Source organism: Prionailurus viverrinus, chromosome C2, assembly GCF_022837055.1.
Source record: "Prionailurus viverrinus isolate Anna chromosome C2, UM_Priviv_1.0, whole genome shotgun sequence".
In the NCBI taxonomy this organism is placed as follows: domain Eukaryota; kingdom Metazoa; phylum Chordata; class Mammalia; order Carnivora; family Felidae; genus Prionailurus; species Prionailurus viverrinus.
The window spans coordinates 100,824,564-100,849,418 of record NC_062569.1 but is presented as its reverse complement, the minus strand read 5'-3'; the positions used below and the strand labels follow the sequence as shown (position 1 = coordinate 100,849,418).

Genomic DNA, 24,855 nt, shown 5'->3' with positions numbered 1-24,855 from the left:
CATAAAAGCAAAATGGTGGAACTGCGACTTTCAGAAAGCAGGGAACCACTCTTCACTTTAAGCCATTTCGGTTTATGAAAGGTTTTATAGGAACACACTAGTTTCAGATAGTGAGGGAAACCTGTTAGGGGGTCTTTGGGGACGGGGACTACATCACCCATGATACCTGAAATATCTTGGTGGTTTAGAACTGTCGTTATATTTACATATTCTTTTCGGATACTCACAATACGCTGTAAATCAGGTATCTTAAGCTCATTTTTCAGATGAAAAAACTGAGGCTCGACAAAGTAAATGATTGCTCTAAAAACTTACTTCTTGAAATTAGCACAGGTAAGACATCATTACAGCTCTCTTGTTCACAAATGAAATACTCTTTATAAAACAAACATGTTCTATGTATTTAAATATTCTCCAATGCTGAGTATAGTTGCAGACCAATGAATTTTTGAAAAATATTTGCAAAAAAATTTGTTTATAATTTGAATATAAAAGCCAAGAGAAGTGAACGAAAACCAGATATAGTCTGAGGTAAGTGGAGTAAGGTACATGAGGTTTTTTTTTAACCTTTGCATTTAAGTAAGGCAGACATACAGGAATGTGTATAAACATAAGTATGCAGTTTGATTAATTTTTTTAATGATTAGACCAACATATCTAGCAAAGATCAAGAACAGAACATTAACAGCATCCCAAAGCTTTATTCATGCCCCCTTCCTTTCTTTCCTACAAATGCCACTATCCAAATTTCTTACACCATAGATTCATTTTATCTGTTGTTGATATATACTACATATATTGATTATATATATTGATTATGTATGTTAATATATATGTTATAAATATATATGTTATCTATATTATATATATAGAAACATAATCATTTAGCATTTATTCATTTCTGTTTAATTTCTTTGGCTCAACAATACATTGGTGAGTTTTATCCGTATTGTTGAGAGTAGATGTAATTTATTAAATCTCATTGCAGTTTATTAAATCCCATTGTGTAAACACCATAACTTATTTATCAATTCTACTGTTGATTTGCATTTGGGTAATTTCTGTTTTGACTTTTACAAATCATGCCTCTATGAACATTTATGTACGTGTGTTTTGAAGAATATAAGTAGGCATTTCTATTAGATATATACCTAGGAGTAGATTTTCTGATCACAGGATATGCCTATGTTCCACATTTTTTTTAATTAAAATATAGTTGATACACAATGCTACATTAATTTCAGGAGTACAACATGGTGATGTGATCAGTCTAGATATTATGCTGTGCTCACCACAAGTGTAGCTACTATTTGTCCATACAACGATGTTACAGTACCATCGACCATGAAACCAAAAGGTTTTCCAGTTTCCACTCCCATCAAAGTATGAATTGGGTTTTTTACATATTTTCACTAAACTTGGTATTGTCTGTCTTTCAAGCTAGTCATTCTGGTCATGTATAGTCCAGGTTTTAATTTGCATTTCTTTGATGACTAAAGAAGTTGAGCGTCTTGTCTATTGGCCACTTAAACATTCTCTTTTATGACGTGCATAGTCATATATTTTGCTCCATTTTCTATAGAGTTGCCTGTCTTTGTCTCATAGCTCTGTAGAATACAAATCCTTACTCATATATATATACATATAGCAAGTATCTTCTCTTTATGGGTTGCCTTTTTACTGCTGAATATGTATCTTTTGATAGACTGCAGTTAATTAATATTAAAATAGATCAATCACTCACTTCTAATTTTTTATAATTTCATATTTCTAAAAAAGGAATAAAGCATCATATAACGGTTGATGTATGCCCTACTTAAGAAATCGGCTACTCCAGCCAAGTAGATGTCCTATAATACTTTATTTGTAAAGCAATGTTTTATTTTCACATTTACATTTTTAATGCATTTGAAATGGATTTTTGTTTCTACTTTTAGATGGGAGTCAATGCATTTGAAATAGATTTCTGTCTTTAGTCTTAGATGAGAGCCAATATATAATTTTTCTATATGGATATCTAATTTACACATCATCATTTATTGGGAAGATAATCTTTTTCCCAAGTCTATGCACTGTCTGTTCCATTTGTGATATATATCCGCACATATATGTGTGGGACTGTTTCTGACTCTACTTCATTGTGTTTCATCCATTTCCTTATCCTTGAATAAAAGTAACATTGTATTACTTTAGCTTTACATTCAGATAGTAGGTCTTGTTTATGCCCTTGGCTTTTTTAGACTCAGCTTGTCAAATGCAGAATTAAAAAAAAAAACAAACTGCTTGGGGGCATCTGGGTGGCTCAGTCAGTTAAGTGTCCAACTTCAGCTCAGGACATATCTCGCAGTTTTTGGGTTCAAGCCCCACGTGCTCAGAGCCTTTGCTGACAGCTCTGAGCCTGGAGCCTGTTTCAGATTCTATGTCTCCCTCTCTCTGTCCCTCCCCTGCTCACACTTGTCTCTCTCTCTCTCTCTTTCTCAAAAATAACTAAACATTAAAAAATCTTTTTTAAAAACTGCTTTAAATTTTATTAGATTTGCATTGAGTCTAAAAATTAGCTTGAAAAGAATTAACGTCATTATGTTTTTTTCCTTATTTACAGTATGATGTATCTTTCCATTTATTTAAGTCTTCTTTATTTTTTTTAGATATTATTTTGCAGATTTCAGTAAAGAGGCCTTATATATCATCCAATAGGTTTTTATTACTATATATTTCTTTCTTTTTTACTTGGTAAGCTATTTTATATGGTAATTTTTAATTTTTTTCCATTTACTTATTGAAGATATATAGAAATATAATTGATTCCTTAAAAAGACTTTATTTTTTAGAACAGTTTTAGGCTTACAGAAAAACTGAGAAAATAGTACAATGTTCCCATATATCCCTTACCCAGCTTTCCCTACTATTAATATCTTATGTCAGTATGGTACATTTGTTTTAATTAACAAATTACATTTTATGTATTTTTCATAACTAAAGTCCACAGTTTATTTGCATTTCTTGATTTTTAACTTTTTTTTTTTTTTTTTTTTTTAAGGATCCCACCCCGGTTATCCCATTACATTTCTTTGTGTTGTCTCCTTAAGCTTCTCTTAACTGACCGTTAACTCAGAATTTCCATATTTTTTATGACATTGACTGTTTTGAGGGGACTGGTCAAGTATGTTGTAGAATTACCCTCTATCAGAATTTGTCTGATATTTTTCTCATGACTAGAGTGCCTTACAGGTTTAGGGGAGGAAGGCCACAGAGGTAAAATGCTATTTTAATTATGTCATATCAAGTGTACATACTATGAACTCTTATGTCTACATAGGATACATTTGTAATACAGTTAGATTTTCAGGTTTCAGACTGCACTCCTTGGCAACCTCTGTCTCCTAAATAATTTTTTTTCTTAAATGTTTATTTATTTTGAGAGAGAGCGCATGTGCAAGTAAGAGAGGGGCAGAGAGAGAATCCCAAGCAGGCTCTGCACTGTCCTGTCAGCGCAGAGCCCAAGGGGCTTGATCTCACAAACCATGAGATATTGACCTGAGCCAATATCAAGGGTTGGATGATTAACCAACAGAGCGAGCTACCCAGGTGCCCCAATAATTTCTTAAATTGTGTACTTGAAGATTCACTTTATGTGCTATAAATCTCTATACATTTTGATAAATGTGTAAGGTCACTTAGCAACCATTACAGTATCATACAGAATAGTTTCATTGCCCTAAAAATCCCCTGTGTCTCACCTGTTCAACTCTCCTGGCTACTCCTGAACCCCTGGACACCACTGATATTTCTACTGTCTCTATGGTTTTACCTTTTCCAAAATGGTATATACTTGGAATCACACAGTGTGTAGCCTTCCTAGTTTGGATTCTTTCACTTAGCAATATGTATTCCATATTTATCCATGATTTGTATGTGTATGCATGATTTGATAGTTCGTTTCTTTTTATCGCTGGATCATATTCTGTTGTATAGATACTACAGTTTACTCATTTACCTATTGAAGTCATATTGGTGCTTTCAGTTTTTGGTGATGATGAATATGCTGCTCTAAACATTTACCTGTAGATTTTTATGTAGATATAAGTTTTCAAATAAGCTGGGTGAATACCTAAGAGCACAAGCGCTGGATCCCATGGTAAGAATATGTGTAGGTTTGTTAAGAAACTGCCAACTCGCTTTCAAAGTGGCTCTATCATTTTGCATTCCAATCAACAATGAATGAGAATTCCTGCTGCTCCATACCCTCACCGACGTTTAGTATTGTATATACATATTTTAAATATTAGCCATTCTCATAGGTGTGTCGTGGAAGCTCATTATTATTTTAATTGGCAATTTTCTAACAACAAGAGATTTTGTGCATCCTTTCATGTGCTTATTTGCCAATTATATATCTTTTTTTGGTGAGGTGTCCATTTGGATTTTTTGCCTATTTTTACATTGTATTGTTTGTTTTCATATATTTTTTTTTTTTTGTATATTTGGATACAAGTCTGCTATGGCCTGAATCTTTATGACCCCTCAAAATTCATATGTTAAAATTTTAACACTCAACGGTTATGGTATGAGTAGGTGGGGCCTTTGGGAAGTGATTAGCTCATGAGTGTGGAGCCCTCATAAATGGGATTAGATTATAAAAATCCACAGAATTTCCTAGTTCCTTCCACCATGTGAGGACACAACAAGAATTCTATGACCCAGAAGAGAGCCCTTTCTCAACCATGCTGCCCCCTTGATCTTGGATTTCCAACCTCCAGAACTGTGAGAAACAAATTTCTGTTGTTTATAAACTACCCAATCTGTAGTATTTAATTTTAACAGCCTGAGTGAACTATGACAAAGTATGTGTTTTACAAATACTTTCTTGCAGTCTGTGGCTTGTTGTCATATTGTCTTTACTTTGTCTTTCACAAAGCAAAGGTCTTTAATTATAATAAAGTATAACATCAATTTTTTTTTCATTCATGAATCATACTTCTGGTATTATCTCTAATAACTTATCACCAAACACAGGGTCACCTAGATTTTCTCCTGTGTTTTCTTCCAAGTTTTATAGTTTTGTATTTTTCATTTAGGTCTATAATCCATATTGAGTTAATTTTTGTTAGTTAGGTGTCTATCTTCATTTTTTTTAGCATATGCCTGTTGTAGTGGGTTGAATAGTGCTCCCACCCCCATTCTTGTCTATCTGGAACATAGAATATGATCTTATTTGGAAATAAGGTCTTTGCAGATACAATTAAGGTGATTTCAGGAAGAAATCACGTTGGGTTAGGGTGAACCCTGAATCCCAAACACCTTGATTTAGGACTTCAGATCTCTAGATCTGTGAAAAATAAATTTCTATTGTTTCAAGTCATGAAGTTTGTGGTACTTTGTTATGGCAGCCCTAGGAAACTAATCAGACACCCAACTGTCCCAGCAGCATCATTTGTCAAAAAGGCCATCCTTGGGGTACCTGGGTGGCTCAGTAGGTTGAGTGTCCGACTTCAGCTCAGGTCATGATCTCGAGGTTCATGAGTTTGAGTCCTGTGTCAGGCTCTGTGCTGACAGCTCAGAGCCTGGAGCCTGCTTCAGATTTTGTGTCTCCCTCTCTCTCTCTGCCCCTCCCCCACTTGCACAAGCTCTCTTTCAAAAATAAACATTAAAAATGTTTAATTAAAAAAGTAATAAAAAAATAAAATAAGAAAAGGGCTATCCTTTCTCTGTTGAATTTCTTTGCACCTTTGCCAAAGATCAGTTGACTCTGTGTGTGAGTCCATATCTGGACTCTCTATTCTGTTCCATTGATCTATTTTTTTTTTTTTTGCCAATTCCACAGAGTATTGATTACTCTAGTTATAGTAAGTTTTTAGGTTGAATAGTGTTAGCCCTCAAACTTTGTTGTCCTTCCATATTATGTTGGCTATTCTGGGTCTTCTACTTCTCTTTATAAACTTTAGAATCAGTTTGTCAATGTCTGTAAATAACTTGTTAAGATTTTAATTGGGATTGCATTGAATCTACAGATCAGGTTGGGACGAACTGATATCTTGACAATATTGAGTCTGCCTATTCACGAACATGGAATATTTCTCATTTATTTAGTTCTTCCCTGATTTGCTCATCGGAGTTTTATAATTTCCCTCATATAGATCTTGTACTTATTTTGTTAGATTTATAGCTAAGTATTTCATTTGGGAGCTGCTTATGTAAATGGTATTATGTTTTTAATTTCAAGTTCCACTTGCTCATTGTTGATATACAGGAAAGCAATTGACTTTTGTATATTAATTGTGTGATCCTACAACTTTGCTATAATTGCTTATTAGTTCCAGGAGTTTCTTTGTTGATTCTTTTTGCTTCTCTACATAGATGATCATGTCATTTATGAACAAAAACAGTTTTATGTATTCCTTCCCAATCTGCATACCTTTTATTTATTTTTCTTGCCTTATTGCATTAGGAAGAGCTTTCAGTATGTGTTGGAAACGAGTGGTGAGAGGGGGCATCCCTGCCTTGTACCTGATCTTAAGGGGAAAGCTTTGAGTTTTACACTATTAAAGTGTGATACTAGCTGTAGGGTTTTTGTAGATGTTCTTTTTTTTTTTTTTTTTTTTTGAAGATGTTCTTTCTCAGGTGAAGGAAGTTACCCTCTATTCCTAGTTTACTGTGAGGTTTTATTAATGAATTGGTGATGGATTTTATCAAATACTTTTTCTAAATCTGTTGATAGGACCTTGTGACTTTTCTATTTTAGTCTGTTGAGGTAATAAATTACATTAGTTGATTTTCAAGTGTTGAACCAGCTTTGTATACATGGGATAAATCTCACTTGATCATGGAGTTTATTTTTTTAATACTTTTTTAGATTCAACTTGTTTAGAATTTTTGCATATATGTTTATAAGAGATATTGGTCTGTAGTTTTATTTTCTTGTAATGTCTTTGGCATTTTCTCTTTATTCTTTTTAGCATTTCCGTATCTATTCTTACATTATCCATATGTTTTTGCACGTGTCAAACTTTTCCATGAGTCTTTACTATATTAATCATAGTTGACTTTAATTCTCTGTCTGATAATTACAAAATCTGTACTGTATTTGAGTCTGGCTTGGATACTTGCTTTGTCTTTTCTGACTACTTTTATTCTGGGCTTTTAGCATGCCTTACAACTTTTTTTTTTTTTTTTTTTTTAATCCAGACATGACATGTCAGATAAGAACTAAGGTAAATAGAGCTTTAACTTGGGTTTTATGTTACTCTGACAGGGAGTTGGGTTGTATTTACTGTTTACTATAGGTTAAGGTATCAAGGGTTTCAAATTCTTGTAGTTTCTTTGTTTTTGTCTCTCCTATTGATGATTGAAGTCTGAGCGTTACAACCATTTCAACTGTAATCCACTGTCATTATATTGGAACCCTACTGCTGTGGTGGGGAAAACTTAAGGAAGTAAGTATTTTAAAATCTTATGTTTAAATTTCACTCTTGGTAGGCCTATGACCCTTGGCTGTGACTTCACAAGTTTTTGTACCTTTTCCCCCTGCCTTCCCCACCTTAGATAAGATAGGAAAGCTAAAGGGAACCAGATCTGGGTCATTGTCCTTCCACCCATGTGAGATAAGTTCTGATAAAGTCTTTTCCCCTGGAGAAGGGGAAATTTTTATGGAAAATGCACTGGGCTTATTTCAACATGATTACTTTCTCCTTCCTTTGCCAAAGATATGAGGTGAGTTTTCCTGGCTCTTCACTGCGAGAAACTGGCTAGGTTCATGCTGGTGGAAACTATGAATTTTAGGTCCTCCTTAATACTGGAGCCTTGAGGAGTTTGTCACCCTCAAGCTAGTTCACCCTCAACCTCCAGAGATTCATCAAAATTACCATTACTTGTGTTGGTAATTTATGTTTCAAGTTTTGCCGTCAATAAATATTTGTCAATAGGTAGTATATGTCAGAAACACTTTTAGAAACTACCTATCAATGGTGAAGAAGATAAGAAAGCTCATTTTCTAGTGGGGAAAGACACAAATAAAAAGATCATTATAAAACAGAGAGATAAGGGAATGCTATGATAGGGATAGTATCCAAGATAGTATGAAAGTACATTTCTCTTAATTTATACTGGGCTTTATTTTCAGATTCTCCACATAGAATAAAATACAAAAATAATGAGACAGCTGTATTTGGAGAAAATGTGACGATTTTCTGCAATTTGACAACTCCAGCAGATGTTGTGCAAATTACCTGGCAGAAGATCCAAGGTTCTTCACGACAAAATATTGGCACATATAGCAATATATATGGAGAAAAGATTCTTCCACCATACAGAGATCGGCTGCACTGTGAGGTCATCGAACCCAATTCCTCATTCATAACTATCCGTGAAGTAACATTTGAAGATGAAGCCTGCTACAAATGTCTATTTAATGTGTTCCCGCAAGGCAGCCATAGTGGACAAATTTGCCTTAACATTATAGGTATGTAAATGTTTTATGTAGAGTCAAAATCAAGGGGATGTGAGCTTTGAAGTTTAAGGTCCAGAGAAAGACTATTAGAGAAGGAAAGACTATTATAGAGGCCATCCAGAACCCGTCTTTTGTTTTACAGAAGAAAAAAAGTGGAAGCCAATGATGGCTACATGACTTTCTGATTTCCACATGGTTCCTGACCAGGCATAACATTTAGGTCTTCTGACCTCTCATCTAAATTTTACACTGCATTGATTTTAATCCAGTAGATAAAAGTCATAAATGACATCAGAATTTTCACTGGGAAAGAGAGGAAAAGAAAAAGAGAGAGTAGAGAGAAAAAAAAAAAGAGGAAAGAAGACTTAGAGAATAAAAATTTACTAACAAATTAACAAAATGTCGAAGGAATAGTGATAGTGATATAGTGTCCCCCCATTATTTTGCTATAACTTTAAAGTGTTGGAGATTTATAGAATGTAATTTTAAGGTTGAATGAAAGTGAAGATACCAACTGTTCCTCTTAAACTGGAATAGTGGGTATAAGAGACGAAATTGTGAAGTTTTGCAAAATGTGAGGAGAGGTATCTGAGAGGGACATGTTTACAACATTTCACTGTCATATACAAATTTGGGGAAGTCCATCTTTAACACTTCAGAAATCTGGTGTGACATATTTTTATATTTAATTTTGTGTCTCCTTTTTTGTCTCAGCTGTATCTGAAATAAAAACTGAGCTCCAGTCCAACTTTGACTCTGAAGATTTTCTTAGTTTTATTTACTCAGCTGTGGGAAAACCTGTTCCCCAAATATCTCTTTTCCCATCAAAAGTCTTGATTAATCCACCAGAGGAATACCTTGCTCAGAACCCAAATGGCACAGTGACTATCACGAAAATGTACAACGTCTCCTTGGAGACTGTGAGATCCCTAAGTCTCCAACACCTGATTGTGCACATGGATCATCCTCTAAGGAATGAAGAGAAGATTGTTCCTCTGTCAGTCAAACAAGAATGTAAGTAGAAATAATAATCAACAAGGGGAAATGTTTTAAAAATTCATACCAGAAGTGTTTGTGTACTCATCTATTTTTAGAAATGTTAAGTCTTCGTGGTACTCCTGCATGGTTAAAAGAATCAGGCAATGCAACTATTCTCTACCCCAGTTCTGTCTCCAATGGTAACTGTTCTTAAAGGGCAAAGTTTTCATTGATCTCCCTTAACTGCTTTCCACTGAATTTCTGCCACAGGCAGTGAAGACTAGGTTTTCTCATACCTCCTTCAACCATTCCTCCTCCCAATATGGTTCCTTTCTTCCCAATATAGTTCTCTTACTGCTTACCTCTGCAGCCGTCAGCAGCATGGTAAAACCTATTTTTTGTTTCATCCACCATAGAAAGTCTCTCTCAGCTGCCCATTTCTCCTTGCCTGTCTTCCACCCAAGCTCTGTCAATTGTACCCTCTGTTTCAAAGCCGTAGTTAAACAAGGTATGATTTTTCTTAAAACTTTAAATAATAATTTCAATATATTTATGTTCTGCATTTATATAATATAATTGCCTACAAAATTTAAATAATTGTTTTTATATTTCGCTTGCATAATCTTTCAACATGAAACCATTTTGTCTCTATACATTAAGTGTAAATCTGATATATTTAGGTTTTCATTTACCGCCTTATTATTTGTTTTCTATTTTCTGACCTGTTTTATAATCCTTTCTCTCCCTGAATTCTTTTGGATTATTTATTTTTGTTTCATTTACCTCTTCTATTAGTTTGTTAACTATACATTCCTGCACCCTTCTTTAAGGGTTGTCTTGGAGACTGCAACATACATCTCTTGACTTATTAAAGTCTAATATAATTTACTATTTTTACTACTTTTCAGATAATGCAATGGGCTTATATGAATGCCCACTCCTTGTGCTATTGGTTTGTACATTTTATTTATTTATTTATTTATTTATTTGAGTATAGTTGACAAACAATGCTATATTAGTTTCGGGCGCATATTTTGTACATTTTAATTCTTTATATATGTTTAAATGCCAAAATATGTTATTGTTTTTGTTCCTGTTATTTATAATAATATTCTTTATATTTATCCTTTCCATTGTTTTTTATTTCTTTGTCCATGTTCACACTTTTCCTTCTGCCTAAAGAATTCTTTTTTGTTTTTTTCATAGTGAAAAATTATAGATGGCCAATTATTTTAATATTTTTGGTCATAAAATGTTTTAACTTTTGAAGAACATTTTTACAGGATTTCTGATTCCAGTTTGATAGTTATTTTGTATTTTTCATCACCTTGACAATGGTATTTTTTTTTTAATTTTTTTTTTCAACGTTTTTTATTTATTTTTGGGACAAAGAGAGACAGAGCATGAACGGGGGAGGGGCAGAGAGAGAGGGAGACACAGAATCGGAAACAGGCTCCAGGCTCTGAGCCATCAGCCCAGAACCTGACGCGGGGCTCGAACTCACGGACCGCGAGATCGTGACCTGGCTGAAGTCGGACGCTTAACCGACTGCGCCACCCAGGCGCCCCTGACAATGGTATTTTATTGGCGTCAGACTTTCATTACTTTTGTTGAAAAGATATATATCAATTTTATTGCTGGTCCTTTGAAATGTATCTCCCTTTCATCCTGGCGGCTTTTAAGATTTTCTCCTTGTATTTGTTTTATGTCAGTTTTATTATTAGTGCTTTGGTGTCACATCCTTTGTATTTGTCTTGCTTGTGTTTTCCTAAGGTTCTTGAGTGTTTAGTTAATGTCCTTCATCACTTTTGGAAAAAATGTAAACTCAGGAAGTGGAGAGGATAAAATTTCTCCATAATTTGTCACATTCATTCAAGAACAAAAAGCATCACTCGCCATCAATGATATTGGTTCATAAAGTTTGAATGAGTGAAGGACACATCACATTTTTTGGAAGTTTAACAATTTGGGGTACATAACCAGCTACTGGACTGTTGGAATAAGTAGCCTACTACATAGTCCAGATGGGCTAAACATAACCTCATTTGAACCTAGGATGTCTCATTAATATTTGAATTAAACAATCTGTGGACTAACCTAAATAAAGTACAAGGTAATAACCAGCACAAAATGAAACTACTACAAAACATAACACACTCAGGCCAACATAAATTATCCTTCCATCATTTTCATGCCTCACTCCCCCAGGTTAACACAACCTGGTTAAAGCAAAGTCACCTCAGTGCTGTGGAATTAGAACAGTGGGAAATTTCCCTAGGGATTCTGATAGTCATGCTAACAGGCCACAGGGTCTTTCCTATGGTCTTACAATGCTGTTTCATGTGATTGATAGTTTGCTTGTTACACAACTTTAGTTTAACAACCCTTTTGCCCTCAGAATTTGCAAAGTAGTCCTCCATTGTCTTTGATCGTCCATTGTGATTGATGAAAAGTCAAATGTCAATCAGAAAATTGTAATAGTAAATATCACCATATCTTCTCTTTGGTAACGGTAACCTTCTCATTATCCTTAGAGCTCTGAAACTTTCTACTACTATTTTTAGAGTATTTTATTTATTGTTCTTTAATGTAATTGGCATTTGGTGAGTTCATTCAATTTGGAGACTCAAATCTTTAAACTCTGAATATTCTCTCCTTTCTTTGAAAAATTTCCACCTGTTCACATAATTTATTCTCTTTTTATAAACCTCAATTAATTGGGCATGAAAACATTTACATTGAATCTTATTTTCATCTTTTAAAAAATATGTCTTTTCTTCCCTTCATAGTATCTGGGAGACTTAAAAAAAAATCTTTAAACTTTTTCATTCAAGTTTTTCTTTTTTTGACAATCAGGCTTATAATTTTGAATTGCTTTTATAATTTAAGATTAATTTTATAAATTAAAGTTGATTTAATTTTTTCATACCCTTCTCTTCCTGCTTTAAGAAAGTAATATCTTGTCAAATATTGTAATTATCTTCTGTTTCTTTAATTATCTCCTCCACTGCCCACCCTTGGGACACTACCACCATTTTAATTTTATTTATGCTTCCTTTACTCAATCTTTCTCACTTTGATTACAGGTTTTATTCAAACTCTGATGAGCCCTGACTGCAGCTTTACAGATTTTTTGTGTGTTTTTTTACATCTTGTAAAGAGACAGACTTTTGTTTGTAGAAAGGAGGCAGCAGAAGACTCTAAAAGCCAGAATGGAGGGGCCTATACTCAAGGTGTCTGACCCCCTACCCTAAGTATTCCTAGTATATATTCACTATATTCAATGAATTACTTAACTATTCCTTCTTCCTCTTACCCTTGTCCTCCTCCTCCTCCTCCTCCTGCTGCTGCTTCTTCTTCTTCTTCTTCTTCTTCTTCTTCTTCTTCTTCCTGAAGGGTAAGAGCACCTGGCTGTCCAGAACTGAACTTTCGGATATGGAAATGGGTGCTTTTGAGTGTAAGTTTCATTCTGTGATTAATCCCTCCTTCTTTTGTCATCTGAGTTCTAATGCTGTCCAGTTTCTGTGGGGCTCTCTCTGCAGGTGTAGTCTGTTCTGTGCATACATGAGCCTGCAGCTTCTCTCACCCTGCACCTTCAGAGGCCATTCCTCTGTCCACTTCACATCTGTTGTAAATTTGTTTAAATCTCTTGCCAATGAAGATCATTCTTCTGTCTGCTGTTTTTCGCTGAATCAGTTTATTTTTGTTACTATAATTTTAATGGAGTCTTAGGAAGGGTAGAGGTAAATATTTTTGTTACATGTGTTTCTTGAAACTGAAGTTAATCAGGTCCTCTTTCTGTAAAAATTCCTTAAATCATGAGATTGGAACATGCCCATTGAATAGCATATGTATATATCTCTCATCAATCTATTGGCTGGATTATTATGGTTAATTTCACTTCTCACTAAAATGCAAATGTCTGTAAAGAAGTAACTTGTCAATTCAGAAGATAATTCTTCCTTGCTTAGCTTTGCAACAAATAGTAGGGATATAAATTCCTGATTTTTTTTTTTTTTTTGAGAGAGAGAAAGCATGTCAGCAGGAGAGGGGCAGAGGGAAAGAGGGAGAGAATCTCAAGCAAGCTCTGCACTGAGCATGATGTGGGGGCTCGATCCCACGATCCTGGGATCATGACCTGAGCCGAAATCAAGAGTCGGACCTGCAACTGACTAAGCCACCCAGGTGCCCCCTATAAATTTCTGGTTTTACTGAAATCTCATAGAAAGCCTTTTTTCCCCCATGCTTTATTATTGCTGACTTTAGTGCTGTGTTCACATTTTAGTGCCAATTTCAGGGCTGTATTCACATTTTATGCCCATTCAGCCTTCTTTGCCCAGTTTGAATGAGCTATGTAGTATCTCATTGAAAAAGAATATAGTTAAAACTAGAACCTGAGACCAAGTGACATCTGAACAGTCAAAAATAAATAGCACAGTTTCTCACATGGATTTTCCTAACAGTATCAACGAAGAAGTAATCGCTAACAAAAATTTCTCAAAAAAAGGACTCAAAAACTCTACCACAAGCAGACCTAAGAATGCAAAATGCACAATAATTCATGCCATTTACTGTAAGCACAATTTCCTCACAAGGTCCATCCACAAAGTGTATTGGTTCATTTTTATATTATATCTAAGAACTAGCATTGATAATCATGATGATCTTCGGTTAAATTTAAGTTGTAATGAAAAATGTAATTATATTCAGAAGATAGAATATACATATCTATTCACAGATAGAAGTGGATTTGTAAGGGGCGCCTGGGTGGCTCAGTCAGTTAAGCATCCGACTTCGGCTCAGGTCATGATCTCGCGGTCCATGAGTTTGAGCCCTGTGTCCGGCTCTGTGCTGAACGCTCAGAGCCTGGAGCTTTTTTCGGATTCTGTGTCTCCCTCTCTCTCTGACCCTCCCCCATTCATGCTCTGTTTCTCTCTGTCTCAAAAATAAATAAACGTTAAAAAAAAAAAAAGAAGAAGTGGATTTGTAATACAATTTAGGAATACTATGGCCAAAATAGTTACTATAAAGAGTGTTGATAGGGCGCCTGGGTGGCTCAGTTGGTTAGGTATCAGACTCTTGATTTTGGCTCAGGTCATGGTCTCATGGTTTGTGAGACTGGATTCTCTCATTCCCTCTCTATCTGCCCCTCCCCTACTTGTGCTCTTTTTCTCTAAAAATGCATTTAAAAAAACTTAAAAAAAAGAACTTATCCAACTCAACACTCAAAAAACAGCTAATCCAGTTAAGAAATGGTCAGAAGACTTGCATGAACAGACGTTTCTCCAAAGAAGGGATACAAATGCCTAACAGACACATAAAAAAATGCTCAACATCACTCATCATCAGGTAAATACAAATCAAAACCACAATGAGATACCACCTCACACCTGTCAGAATGGCTAACATTAACAACTCAGGAATCAACAGATGTTGGCAAAGATGCAGAGAAAGGGAAACCCTCTTACACTGTTGGTAGGACTGCAAACTGGTGCAGCTACTCTGGAAAACAGTGGGGAAGTTCCTCAGAAAATTAAAAATAGATCTACCCTGTGAACCAGCAATTGCACTGCTAGGTCTTTAGCCAAAGGAAACCAAAATGCTGATTTGAAGGGGCACATGCCCCATTGTTTACAGCAGCGCTATCAACAATAGCCAAATTATGGAAAGAGTCCAAGTATCCATCAACAGATGAATGGATAAAGAAGATGTGATAAATATAAACACAAAGGAATATTACTCAGCCATCAAAAAGAATGAAATCTTGCCATCTGTATCAATGCGGATGGAACTAGAGTGTGTTATGCTAAATGAAAAAAGTCGATCAGAGAAAGACAAATACCATATGATTTCACACGTATGTGGTATTTAAGAAACAAAACAGATTAACATAGGGGAAGGAAAGGAAAAATAAAATAAGATAAAAACAGAGAGGGTGGCAAACCACAAGAGAGTGTTAAAAAGAGAGCAAGCTGAAGGTTCCTAGAGGGGCAGTTAGTGGGGTGATGAGCTAAATGGCTGATGGGCATTAAGGAGGGCACTTGTGATGAGCACTGGGTGCTATATATAAGTGATGAATCACCAAATTCTATTCCTGAAACCAATACTATACTATATGTTAGCTAACTTGAATTTAAATAAAATCTTGGAAGAAAATTTTTAAAAAGTGTTGATACTCAAAGTTTTACAATATTCTTTTTCAGAAGATTGCAGACTCTGGAATCAGACAATACTGAACTTGCTTCCCAATTTTGCCACTTAATCACTATGTATTTTTGGCCAATTTTCTTAACATCTCAGAGCCTCTATTTTGCCATCTGTATCTAATAATGTACTCCCCTGGTTAATGTAAATAATCCTTATAAGATGCTTATCACATTGCTTAACACATTAATCTTAAGTACTAATTATCATTATAAATTTATTTTCTGGGGCTTTTGCAGATACATTTTAATAATTGAATAATATTTCATTGTGACTACATTATGTTTTTCTTAAACATTTTCTTGTGATTGTTCTTTTGGTGGTTATATCTTTTTTTCTTATTCTTGAGTGTGGTAAAATGGTATTAAATATTATCTGTCTTCAATTTGAAAATGCGTTAGTATATTCTTTTACAAAATTGAATATGGTAAATAATATTAAAGTATCAATTTGATTATCAACAAAGCAATGGTAAATCAAAAGAGCATTGAAGATTTAAAGTACCGTGTATAGAAATGACATATAGTCACAAAGAATATGTTTCTGCTTGTGTCTTTCAGGTACTTCTGGTTCTCCTTATATTTTGTTGTATGCATTTGGTTCATTCATAATTTTTCTATGTATTGTATTTATCATTTTCCATCTTGTTCAGAGAAAGAAAAAGTAAGTTATATACTCCCTGTCTATGATAGGGAAGGTGGGTAAAATAGGTCTAGTTTTAAATCTAAAAAAAATTTTTTTTCATGGAAAAACTCATCATGGAAAGAATGATGATGGAAAACTCTTTTCCCTATATTTAATAATTCTTGCAGTCAAGGGTTTATTCTTATTAAAATGATACCCTACTTGGGATTGTTACAAAGGTAGGCTGTTAGTAATTTATGCCGTGGTAAATTGAGTTTAAGATTCTTTCTTGAGGACAGATTTTGACAGGACAGAGCATATGGACTTCAGGTGACTGGTGGGAGGGGATCCACTGAGTGGTGAAAAAGGCTGAATGTGAACAGTTTTTAGGATTCAAGAATGAACGAAAGGAGGTTTTTAAAAGAGGTGATTGCCATAGTCAAAATGGGAATCAACAGTAGTCTGGACTAGGGTGTAGCCTTGGGAGTTGAGGGAATTAGGGATAGGTTTAGGATGACAAGATTTGCTGCTGGAGAAGATGTGGATAAAGGGTAAAAGGGGGAAATTATCTTGATGATTCTGAATGTTTTGCCATGGAGTGAAGAAGCCTTTACAAATGGGGAATTATTAGAGGAAGAACAAATTTGGAGGGAGGATCAAGAGTTCTATTTTGAACATATTTGTTTTCACATGTTTATTTGACAACCAAGAGAATGTCAATTATCTCTATATATGAATCTGGAATTTACAGAGCAGATAAGGATCAGAGGTACAAATTTGGGAGAGTAGAAGGTATGCTCTTTAACGGGACAGATCCTAAGTTATGACTCCACTACAATAGAGTGGAAATAACCTGCAAGTTCTGTTAATGGAGTATATTTATGCTGAACTCAGCATTGAAAAGATATTTTGATCAATCTCTAAAGAGATCTGAATCTTCCTTTTTTTTTTTTTTTTTTTTTAATTCATAGTGTACTCTCACAATATACTGCCATTAGGGGGAGTGTTTGGACTGTATTCTTCTAATGAATATATCAATGTCATCATACCTGTAGGTCAGAGAATGTGCCTGAAACCACACCCCAGCTGAGACATCCTGAGGGGGAGTCCTTAGTAACCCGATGTTTTCCTGCTCACAGGTAATTAAATTGGCAGGTGTGTTATTTTTGCTGTCACTGTGTATACTTCACATTTAAGACTTAACCTTCCATATTAAATCATCCATTTGGTAGCAACAATTATCATTTAAAAAATAAATGGAAACAAAGATTTGTTTATATAATCCAGTTGCATGAACTAGTGGGTTCAAGTGAAATTGTATTAATGTTAATGACTTTGAATGTTCCTATTCATCTCCTGATTCAGGATCCCTCCAATCAACACCAATTGAATGGTTTCTTTGATTTGTGTGATTGTGTGTGTGTGTGTGTGTGTGTGTGTGTGTGTGTTTTCTGATTATTAGTAAGTATGAGAATGTCTTCATGTATTTGTTAGACATTCAGGTTTCCCCTTCTGTGAGGTTCTTGTCTACATCTTCATGTAATTCCTGGTTGTTTGTCTATATTTGCAGAAATTCTTTATATTTTAGATTCTTTGCATACTAGACATTGATTACTTCTCCCTATTTGGCACCACTGTATCTCAGTTACATCATTAAAAGAACAGAAATATTTAATGCTTTAATGTTGTTAAATTCATCAATTTTCACCTAACAGTTTGAGTTTGGGGAATTATTTAAGAAGTCATTATCCACCTAAATTCACAAAAATATGATCATATTTATTGGCTTCATATTTTTCTATTTTATGTTTAGATTTTTATTTATCTACTTATTTTTTTAAATGTTTATTTATTTTAAGAGAAAGAGCATGCACACACACAAGCTGGGGAGGGGCAGAGAGAGAGGGAGACAGAGGATCTGAAGCAAGACTCTGCACTGTTATCAGAGTTCAAACTCACAAACTATGAGATCGTGACCTGAGCCACCCAGGCACCCAGAATTTCCTTCTTTTTATTTAATTTTATTTTTTTAATTTTATTTTTTTTAATTTACATCCAAATTAGTTAGCATATAGTGCAACAATGATTTAAGGAGTAGATTCCTTAGTGTCCCTTACCCATTTAGCTCATCCCCCCTCCCACAACCCCTCCAGTAACCCTCAGTTTGTTCTCCATATTTATGTGTCTCTTCTGTTTTGTCCCTCCCTGTTTTTATATTATTTTTGTTTCCCTTCCCTTATGTTCATCTGTTTTGTTTCTTAAAGTCCTCATATGAGTGAAGTCGTGTGATTTTTGTCTTTCTCTGACTGACTAATTTCACTTAGCATAATACCCTCCAGTTCCATCCATGTAGTTGCAAATGGCAAGATTTCATTCTTTTTGATTGCCGAGTAATACTCCATCGTGTATATATATCACATCTTCTTTATCCACAGAATTTCCTTTTTTTTAAGTTGAGTAGTATTCTGTTGTTTGTGTGTACCATATTTTCTTTATCCATTCATCTGTTGATCAACATTTAGGTTGTTTCTGCATCTTGGCTGTTGTGCACAGTGCCACAAGGAACATGGAAGTACTAATATCTCTTTGAGATTCTGATTTCACTTCTTTTCCATAAATACCCAAAAGTGGGATTGCATCATATGTACTTTTATTTTTATTTTTTGAGAGGTGGGGAGGGGTTGAGGAAGAGGGGGAGAGAGAAAAAATCTTTTTCCCTCTCTGGGTGTGGAGCCCAACATGGGGCTCGATCTTACAACCATGAGATCATGACCTGAGCTGAAATCAAGAGTTGGTTGCTTAACCGACTGAGCCACTCAAGTGCCCCTATTTTTAATTTTTAAAGAAATCTCCATACTGTTTTCCACATTGGCTGTACCATTTTGCAACTCCACCAATAGCAAGCAAGGGTTTCAATTTCTACACGTCCTCATCAACCTATGCTGTCTTTTGTTTCTTGTTTTATTAGTTTTGTTTTTTTTTTGTTTCTTTCTAGTTATTAGCAAGTTGTTTTAATTGAAGTAAGTTAACATACAATATATATTAGTTTCAAGTGTACAACATAGTGATTTGATAATTATATATGTTACATATGCTCACCACAATAAATGTAGTTACTATCCGGCATGATACAAAGTTATTACCATATTATTTACCCTATTCCCTATGCTGTACTTTTCATCCCTGTGACTTAATTATTTTATAACTGGAAGTTTGTACTTCGTAATTCCCTTCATCTATTTTGTCCATTTCCCCACCTTCTTCCCCTCCGGTAACCATTAGTTTGTTCTCAGTATTTATGAGTCTTTCTGCTTTTTGTTGGTTCATTGGTTTGTTGGTTTGTTGATTTGTTTTGGTTTTTAGATTCCACATATAACGGCAATCATATGGTATTTGTCTTTCTCTGTCTGACTTATTTCACGTGGCATAATACCCTCTAGGTCTATTCATGTTGTTGTGAATGGCAAGATTTCATTCTTTCCTGTGGCTGAAAAATATATATATCTCACATCTTCTTTATCCATTCATTTAGTGATGGATACTTAAGTTGATTCCATATCTTGGTTATTGTAAATAGTGAGCAATAAACACAGGGGTGCATATATCTTTTTGAATTAGTGTTTCCATTTTCTTTGGGTAAATACCCAGAAGTGGAATTACTTAATCATACAGTATTTCTAATTTTTAATTTTTTGAGGAACCTCCATACTGTTTTCCACAGTGGCTGCATCAGTTTACATTCCTACCAACAGTGCACATGGTTTCTCTTTTCTCCATATCCTCTCTGACACTCGTTTTATTTTTTGATACTAGCCATTCTGACAGGTGGAAGATGACATGTTAACAATATTAATTCACAAATATCCTAAATTTGGTCAGTAAATCTCCCTCATCGATAACCCAGGTGCTTTCCAAGAGGCTGCTTCTGTGCTGGGTCTCAGACGGAGTGATATACTGTGCTGGCCCTTTGAGAGTCTCAATTTCTTATGGCTCGCTGGCTCTCCCCAAATTAAGCCCCTCTGGTTTTCAAAAGCTCCTGGAGTTAAGCCCTGATGACTTTCAAGGCCAGATGTTGTGGGGCTTTATGTTCCCTTTCCTGTTCAAGTTCCCAGAGCCAGTGGTGCCTGATGTGGGTCTTGGTCCCCTTGCTCCTCAGGGAGGACCTCCGCACCTGTGATATCCCTTCTGCCTGTAGGTCACCATGTTGGAGGTTTGGTTCCTGGCTGCATCCCTGCCCTTCCTACCCTTCTCACTGGGACTTCTATTTATGTCTTCAGCTGTGAAAAATCCGTTCACCAGGCCCAAGTTTTTTTTCAGAGAGAGCTGTATTACATGTACTTGTTGCCTTGGTGAGCTCATGGGAGGAGGTGAACTCAAAATCCTTCTATGCTGCCATTTTCCCCACTTTCTTGTCTCATTATCTTGATAACAGCCATCCTGGCATGTGTCAAATAATATCTCACTGAGGTACTGATTTGCATTTCCCTGACAATTAACAACATCGAGCACTTCTTCACATGCCTGTTGGCCATTTATATCTTCTTTGAGAAATATCTGTGCAGATTTCAAATCCTTAGTCTATTTTTTTTTCAGCTGGGTTATTGGGGTTTTTTTGCTATTGAGTTGCAGTTCTTTATGTGCTTTGGAGATTAACCTCTTATCAGTCACATGGTTTGAAACTATTTTTTTTCCAGAGGTCAGGTTGTCTTTTATCACTAGCACTGATTAATTTAAAAACACACCTGGAAGCATGCCCTAAATAAAATGAAAACTCATTTTAGCAACTCATTAGGCCAGATGATGTGACTGAAATTGAGAAATGGATACATTCCTAGAAACACAATAACCACCATGATGAAATCTTGAAGAAGTAGAAAAGTGTGAACAGACCTATATCTAGTACGGAGAGTAAATCAGAAATCAAAAACTTTCAACAGAGAAAAGGCCAGGACTGTTTGGCTTCACTAGTGAATTCAACCAACACTTAAACAAGAGTTGGGGCGCCTGGGTGGCTCAGTCAGTTATGCATCCGACTTCGACTCAGGTCATGATCTCACTGTTCCCGCTTCAGGCTCTGTGCTAACTCCTCAGAGCCTGCAGCCTGTTTCAGATTCTGTGTCTCCCTCTCTCTCTTGGCCCCTCCCCTGCTCGTGCTCTGTCTCTCTCTCTCTCAAAAATAAAGACAATATTAAAAAAAATTTTTAAACAAGAGTTAATGTCAATGCTTCTCAAACTCCTTTAAACAATTGAAGGGGAGGGAACACTTCCCAACTCATTTGTTGAAGCCAAGGGTACCTTGATACCAAAGCCAAAGACATCACAAGAAAACAAAAACAAAAACAAAACTCCCAGCCAATATTCCTACAAATATAGATGCAAAAATCTTTAACAAAATACTAGCAAACTGAATCCAGCAGCATATTAAAAGGCACACACACCATGACCAAGTGGGATTTATCTCTGGGATGCAAGGATAATTCAACATCTGCAAATTAATTAATGTGATACACCATATGAACGCAATAAGGATAAAAGTCACATGATCATCTCAATACATGTAGAAAAAGCATTTGAAAAACTTCAAGATACTTTCACGATGAAAATTTTGAACAAAGTAGGAATAGAAGGAAAGTATCTCAACATAATAAATGTCATATTTGAAAAAACCATAGCTAACAACACCCTCAACAATGAAACACTGAAAGCTTGACCTCTATGATCAGGAACAAAGCATGAGTGCACACTCTTAACACTTGTACCTAACATAGTACTGGAAGTCTTAGCCAGAGGAATTAATCAGGAAGAAAAAAACAAAAAGCTTAGAAATCAGTAAGGAAGAGGTAAAACTGTCCTTGTTTGCAGATGCCATGATCTTATATATACAAAATCCCACAGACGCCGTAAAAAACTTAGAATAAATAAATGAATTCAGGAAAGTTACAATTTGAAAAGCCAACATACAAAAATCAGTTGTGTTTCTACACTAACAATGAACTGTCTAAAAAGGAAATTAGGGAAAGCAATTCCATTTACAGTAACACCAAAAGAAATAAAATACTTAGGAATAAAACTAACAAAGGAGGTAAAAGACTTGTATACTGATAACTATAAAACATTAATGAGGGGTGTCTGGCTGGCTCACTCAGAAGACCATGTGACTCTTGATCTCATCATGAGTTCGAGACCCACGTTGGGTGTAGAGATTACTAAAAATAAATTAATTTAAAAAATATTAACAAAATTAGACAAATGGGACAATATCCCAAATTCATGTACTGGAAGCCTTAATATTGTTAAAGTGTCAGTTATTAAATTTTTGTGACCAATTTGGCACTTTCAGAATTTTGTCCATTTTGTGTTTTCGAATTGATATGAATGTTCATAATATTGTCTTATTTTTTTCTATTTGTTATATCAATGCTAGTTCTCATTTTTCATTCTATATTGTTTCTTTTTATTTTTAATTTTCTTAGCAATTTTTGCCACAGATTTGTTCAATTAATTTCTAGACAAAAGCCCCTTTTTTGTTCATTCAATTTTGTTCCTTCTAATTGATTTTTGTCTTTAGTTTTATCAGCAGGCTCCACTGTCAGAGCAGAGCCCAACACAGAACTCAATCCATGACCTTGGGATCATGACCTAAGCTGAAATCAAGAGTCAGATGCTCAAGTGACACTGAGTCACCCAGGCACCCCTGTCCAAGAATTTTAAATGTCATATTTCCCTTTTTTTGCAAAATGTTAATTTTATGTAAGCACATTTCTTCTTTTCCAAAGAACTTTTAAAGCAATAGTTATGCTTCATAATGGCAGGGATTTTTTTCCCCTCATTCACTCTTCTGTGTCCTAAGTTTCTATCTTTTGTGTTTTTAACCTACTTGTATATGTTGCAGTTACTGATATATATAATAGGACATTTTTTCCATTTTATTTTATTTTATTATTTAAAAAAAAAATTTTTTTTTAATGTTTATTTATTTTTGAGACAGAGAGAGGCAGAGCATGAACGGGGGAGGGTCAGAGAGAGGGAGACACAGAATCCGAAACAGGCTCCGGGCTCTGAGCTGTTAGCACAGAGCCCGACGCCGGGCTCGAACTCACGGACTGCGAGATCATGACCTGAGCCAAAGTTGGCCACTTAACCGACTGAGCCACCCAGGCGCCCCTCCATTTTATTTTTAAATTTATATTTTACTGTAGTGATAGTCTTTTTTTCTCCCATACTGTCACTGGGTTAAATATTCTTTTGTTACTTTGAGTTATATTTCATGCTTAGTCTTCTGATGTTCTTTCCTAACTTACTAAGGACAATACTTGTATTTATTTTATAATGTCAATTTCTTAAACATATACAACTTGCCATAATTCTCACCTACCTCCCATGATCTCCTTTCCTCCTTCCATGTAGGTTTGAATTATTCAATTATTTTATATAGGGATACAAGTTGGGGGAATTTGCTTTATGGGGGCAATTCATCAATTTTTATGAATTATTTATCCTTTCTATATATCTTTCTGTTTGTCTGGAAAAATCCAGTCATTATGTTATTATTTACAGTCCTCAGATTTGGAGCCACATGGATGCTTAAGTAAAAGCTTTTTCCCAGCACCTTGTCAAAGGGTGGTCCTAGGAAAACATAAAGGCTTCAGAAGATGAACAGTTCATTGATTCTCTCTCTCTCTCTCTCTCTCTCTCTCTCTCTCTCTCCCCCTAAGAGCCAAGAACTCTGGAATGTGTTAAAATAAGAAGACTCCTCATCATTAACTCAAGTGGAAAAAAATAATCACATCATGAAAGAAGAGATCATTACAGAATTGGTTGCTTGAATATATAATTTGATACTAGATACATTGATTGCTTGAATATATAATTTGATTCTGGATAAAAAATAAATGTACAATTGTTTTTTATTTTTTTTAGTGTTTATTTATTTTTTAGAGATAGAGTGGGGGAAGGGCAGAGGGAGGGAGACACAAAATCTGAAGCAGGCTCCAGGCTCTGAGCTGTCAGCACAGAGCCAGATGCGAGGCTTGAACCCATGAGGCGGAAGACCGTGACCTGAGCTGAAGTCAGATGCTTAACCAACTGAGCCACCCAAGCACCCCATGTACATTTGTTTTTTAGTGTCTATTGGTGAAATTCAGCGACAATAGTTTTTCACGCAGTTAAATTTCAACAGAGCAACTGGCGTTCAGGTCATATGAGGACAGCGAAGTTAATAAACACATAGTAGGGGCAGTTTAATCTGACGGCAGCAAGAAAATAATAAGATAGTTATCAGAAGTGGCTCAAAGGGTCAGCACCAGATTAGCATCTTTCCCCCTTATCTTCTTTGTCTGCAACATACAATTACCCCTTCCTTCTTTCTCATACCCCCCCCCCTTTGCTTTCCCTACTAGAGCAACACTTTTTTGGTTTCCTGAAACCTGTGCTCCCCCGAATTGCAATTCCGAGACCCCAAATAACAAACCTTTGTTCTTTTTTCAGTTTCACCTCCTGTGGATTAACACCTGCTGAGCAATGCAGACAGCCATACCCCTGAGCGAGAGCTCAAACGATTGAGGTCTCCCCACCTCCCCCCATTTCCTTTTTCTCTGGGTCCT

The 24,855-nt window shown here is 35.4% G+C and overlaps 1 protein-coding gene across 1 annotated transcript; it reads left to right on the top strand.

Moving 5' to 3' along the window:
• Nucleotides 1-260: 260 nt before the first annotated feature.
• On the top strand, nucleotides 261-24,105 carry LOC125175553 (OX-2 membrane glycoprotein-like). Its single transcript, XM_047876218.1, has 6 exons — nucleotides 261-333; nucleotides 8,120-8,458; nucleotides 9,161-9,460; nucleotides 16,189-16,291; nucleotides 17,308-17,391; nucleotides 23,968-24,105. Exons 1-6 carry the CDS (start codon nucleotides 267-269, stop codon nucleotides 23,990-23,992), a joined length of 918 nt encoding a protein of 305 aa, XP_047732174.1. The 5' UTR covers nucleotides 261-266; the 3' UTR covers nucleotides 23,993-24,105.
• Nucleotides 24,106-24,855: the final 750 nt, after the last annotated feature.